Genomic DNA, 4159 nt, shown 5'->3' with positions numbered 1-4159 from the left:
TAAACACATTACTCCAAACACTAACAATTAATAATATTTACCAAATGTCAACAATTGTGCCAACTGCCCTACTTGCATTTTCCCATTTAATTCTTACAATACTTTGAAGCAGACAGATGTTTCTATTACCTAATTTACAGTTAAATAAAATGAAATTTAGAGGTTCACTTGCTGAAAGCCAATCATATCATAAGTATCAGAGTCAGGACTCAAAATCAAGTCAGCCTGTTTTTCAAGCCAGTATTCAAGAGCGTGATACTATATACTGTACCTTCTCAATTAAGTCAGAAATAGATATAAATGATTACCATGAAACAGAACAACAGGGTTCAAAAATTACATGCTGTCTGGGTAAAGATGGGATTCAGCACATGTACATACTTCTCCTTCCTGAAATTCCATTAAATGACAATAAAGTTTTTTGTCTGTTTTAAGGTGTAACAGAAAAGATAGAAGAAAAGACAATATCAACAAAAAGTTAAAAGCTGGAGAACAAATTACAAGTAGTAAATAACAGAGTAGACCCAAGGAAACTGAATTCTGAGCAAACAGTAGGAAAAGCTACTGAATTTGAATCACAGAATTTCTTAAAGGCTCAGGAACTGGTGGCTTCTTGTGTCTCTGGAAGTAGAATGTGAACAGGTAGAGACCAAAACAAGAATTGATTAAAAGTCTAAGTAATCAGATACTCTCTGCAACTTTGTACACAGCTGAACAGCCTCCTTTTCCCAGCTCACTCTCCAAATTAGAAGTTTCTTTTCTACCTGGGCACAATTGAGGCTGAGCCAGGAGGATTCCAAGTTCAAGGCTAGCCTCAGTAACTTAGCAAGACCCTGTATCAAAATAAAAAATAACAAGAGCCATGTAGTTTAGTGTAGGTGTAGTTTACTGGTAAATTCAATCCCCAGTTGTGTCAGGGAAAAAAAAGTTTATCTTTTGGAAATGAGTAAAACAGTTTGGGTTGTAGAAAGCTGGGCACTTTTGGCTGATATACTGTATTTAAAATGCGCCCAGCCTCAATAAGCGAACACACAGAGAATAGTGAGACACACACAATATTCTGGGCCTCACCTCAGCCCTCTCCCACACTTGACTGCCAGAATACTGGCAAGTCATTCATTTTTCACTTAGGAGCTTGGGAGAGTCTTTGCTGAGGAATGACCAGTTCAATAGGAAATACCTAAAGAGAGGAACATAAAAGTATTTCCAATTAAATGACCTAATAGATTGCCCTTCAGCAGAGCCCAGCATCAACAAACTCCATCTATTGAGAGTCTCTAATCAATTTGTTAGTACCCTATTTTTAAATATGAGCATACAACTAATGTCAAGCAAAAATCAACAAAAGCAATTTTAGAGAAAACTGGCTGACTATAGAGGAAAAAGAAAACATCAAATATAGCACCATCCTACAAATAGAGAAAGAGGGAAAATAAAAGGGGAAGAAATCATCAATAAAATTGACAAAATTTCTGAGAACTAAAGGACATAAGTTTCCAGTTTAAACTGGTTTAACAAGTGACCAGCACAGTAAATTAAAATAAAAACACACCAAAGTGTGTCAACATGGAACGTAAGATACTATGAACAAAAGATTCTTGTTTCTAAGGGAGGAAAAATTTAGGTCTCCCCAAAAGGTCAGGCATCAGAATGGTTTCAGATTTCCATGTAGCAACACTTAAACTTAGAGGCAATGGTTCAATGCCTTTTTCTGAAGGAAACAGCTTTCCAATCTAGAACTCTATATTCAGCAAATTATCAAATATCTGAATAAAATAAAGTCTTTTCAGACCAATAAGGTCTTAAAAACATTTACCTCAATGCTACCTTTCCCCAAATTGAGAAAGGGCTCTATCAAAATAAACGCATAAATGAAGAAAAGATAACAGAAAGCAAGAGATCCAACATCAGACAAGAGGAAAAGGAATTCTCACAATAAAGGCGAAAGGAGCTGAGTGCAGTGATGAGTGGTGCACAGCTATAATCCCAGCAGCTCGGGAGGCTAAGACAGGAGAATTGTGAGTTCAAAGCCAGCCTCAGCAACAGTGAGGCACTAAGCAACTCAGTGAGACCCTTTCTCTAAGTAAAATACAAAAAAGGGCTGGAGATGTGGCTCAGTGGCTGAGTGCCTCTGAGTACACCCCTGGGTACCTCCCCGCCAAAAAGCGAACAGAGTTCCCAGGTTATAGCCATTTGTCAGGCACAGAAGGTTATCAGTCTAGAATGGGGCAGATCAGAAGGCTCCAGGAAAAATTTATTCAGGAAGATGAAACTGGGTGCCCAATGAAACCAACAATGTGTGCAATTTAGACAAATGGCAAAAGGTTTCATTAATTTAGAGGAAAGTTCATAGAAAAATGAAGCCTAGGGGGGGAAAAATTGATCAGTAGTCAAGAGCAATTCGTATAACAGAAAAACAATGAAGTAACAATACTATCACGCTATTTAGAAACACAAATAGCTAAAAAGGGATGAGTGTAGTTGCCTCAGGGGAGGATTATCCCCTTATTCCAACAAACCTGGAGGACTATTTGACTTAAGAATATGGCATTTTTCTCCTTTGGTGGTACTACATGCACTCAGCATCAAGCAGTACTAGTGCTTTCACAAAGACTGCTTGGCAGTAGAACTTAACATTACTTTATCAGGATTAGCAAATTATCAAATTTAAGACAAAAAGAACAATTTAATTATTACAATGTTGTAATAATCTCACCAGTGATTGTTGTTTATCAGCAGAAAGTGGGATAAGAAAAATAAAAACCCAAATTTTCTTAATTGCTATGTTTATTAAAAATATAGACTAATAGTCCTGTGATTAAATGTCATTGTGGTTGGGTGCTGACTTCATAAGACATAATTGTAAGGGCCTCTTCACAAATATACTCTGGACAGAAGTAAAAATGTAAACAGAAATGACTGACAAGACATGCCATTTCAGACATAATCCCCTTATAATTAATGAAAGGGAGTTTGACACTATTTACATTCATACCAACATTCAGAGGCCAAGTATCACAAGCATAAGGTCACACTATAATTACAAGACGTCTTTTCATACTTTCCAAATTGTTGTATATTTTAGCTATGAAGGTCAGTATTCATAGCCCAACTTGTTCTTAACAAGTAGAATTTTTATGTCCATTCAATCAAAGAGTCTCTTACACCATTCTGGGCCCATTCATTTGCAGATAGGAGGAGAAACTGTGACCAGGTTCTTCATATCATGCATGTACTTGTGATGTCCAATCTTCATATGCTGTCCAATTTCTTTAAGATAAATGGAGCTTAAATAAAACAAAACACCCAAAATTAGTTTCCAGGTCTATCAGTCCCCAGGCTACATGTCAGAAAAGACTTGGGGGTGGAGATCCTTATAGGTTTAATTGAACATGTTTTTGAAAACAACTCCTAAATGATGGTAAGGCCTCTGCTTGTAAAAAACAAGCAAGAGATTCCCCACCTTCCAAAGCAGCTCATTTCAGTGCCATTCAACTATAATTACTATAAAGTTCATTGTTATTCTATTCAAAATTTTTCATCCAGGTAGTTCTCCCCCTTAGGGCCATAAAGATGTACTCTAGCTGTCTTTCAAATGACAATCCTTTACTTTAGTGATTTATTTTAACTGTAGAAGGAACTCTAAAGACTCATTTGATCCTGCCATCTTGATGGCTGCTCTTAGCTAGGGGACATCCTGCATTTAAGGCAGGAGAATGGTAGCTGCAAAGAAGACAAAAAGTTTCTGGAGTCAATCAACTCTAGGCTCCGCTTGTTATGAAAAGTGGAAAGCATGTGCCAGGATACAAACAGACACTGAAGATGATCAGACAGGGCAAAGTGAAACTGGTCATCCTCCCCAACAACTGTCCAGCTTTGAAGAAATCTGAAACAGAGTTCTATGCCATGTTGGCCAAAACTGGTGTCTATCACTACATTGGCAATAATAAACTGGTGTCCATCACTACATTGGCAATAATATGTAATTGGGTACAGCGTGCAGAAAATACTACAGAGTATGCACACTGTCTATCACTGATCCAGTGATTCTGATATCATTAGAAGCATGCCAGAACAGACTGATGAAAAGTAAAACATACAAAATTTCTCTTAATAAAATTTGGCAGAGCTTGTAAAAAAAAAAAAAAAAAAAAAAAAA

General features: G+C 36.9%; 1 protein-coding gene across 1 annotated transcript in view; it reads right to left on the bottom strand.

Moving 5' to 3' along the window:
- Positions 1 to 2769: 2769 nt before the first annotated feature.
- Positions 2770 to 4159, bottom strand: part of Tomm5 (translocase of outer mitochondrial membrane 5) — a 3991-nt gene continuing 2601 nt past the window's right edge. Inside the window, exon 2 of the mRNA XM_015492307.2 lies at positions 2770 to 3287. Within this exon, the coding sequence (XP_015347793.1) occupies positions 3253 to 3287 (35 nt within the window). The 3' untranslated portion in view covers positions 2770 to 3252. The remainder of the gene's footprint in view (positions 3288 to 4159) is intronic.

Source organism: Marmota marmota, unplaced genomic scaffold (assembly GCF_001458135.2).
Source record: "Marmota marmota marmota unplaced genomic scaffold, marMar, whole genome shotgun sequence".
Classification (NCBI taxonomy): Eukaryota; Metazoa; Chordata; class Mammalia; order Rodentia; family Sciuridae; genus Marmota; species Marmota marmota.
This window is presented reverse-complemented; position numbering and strand designations above follow the sequence as displayed.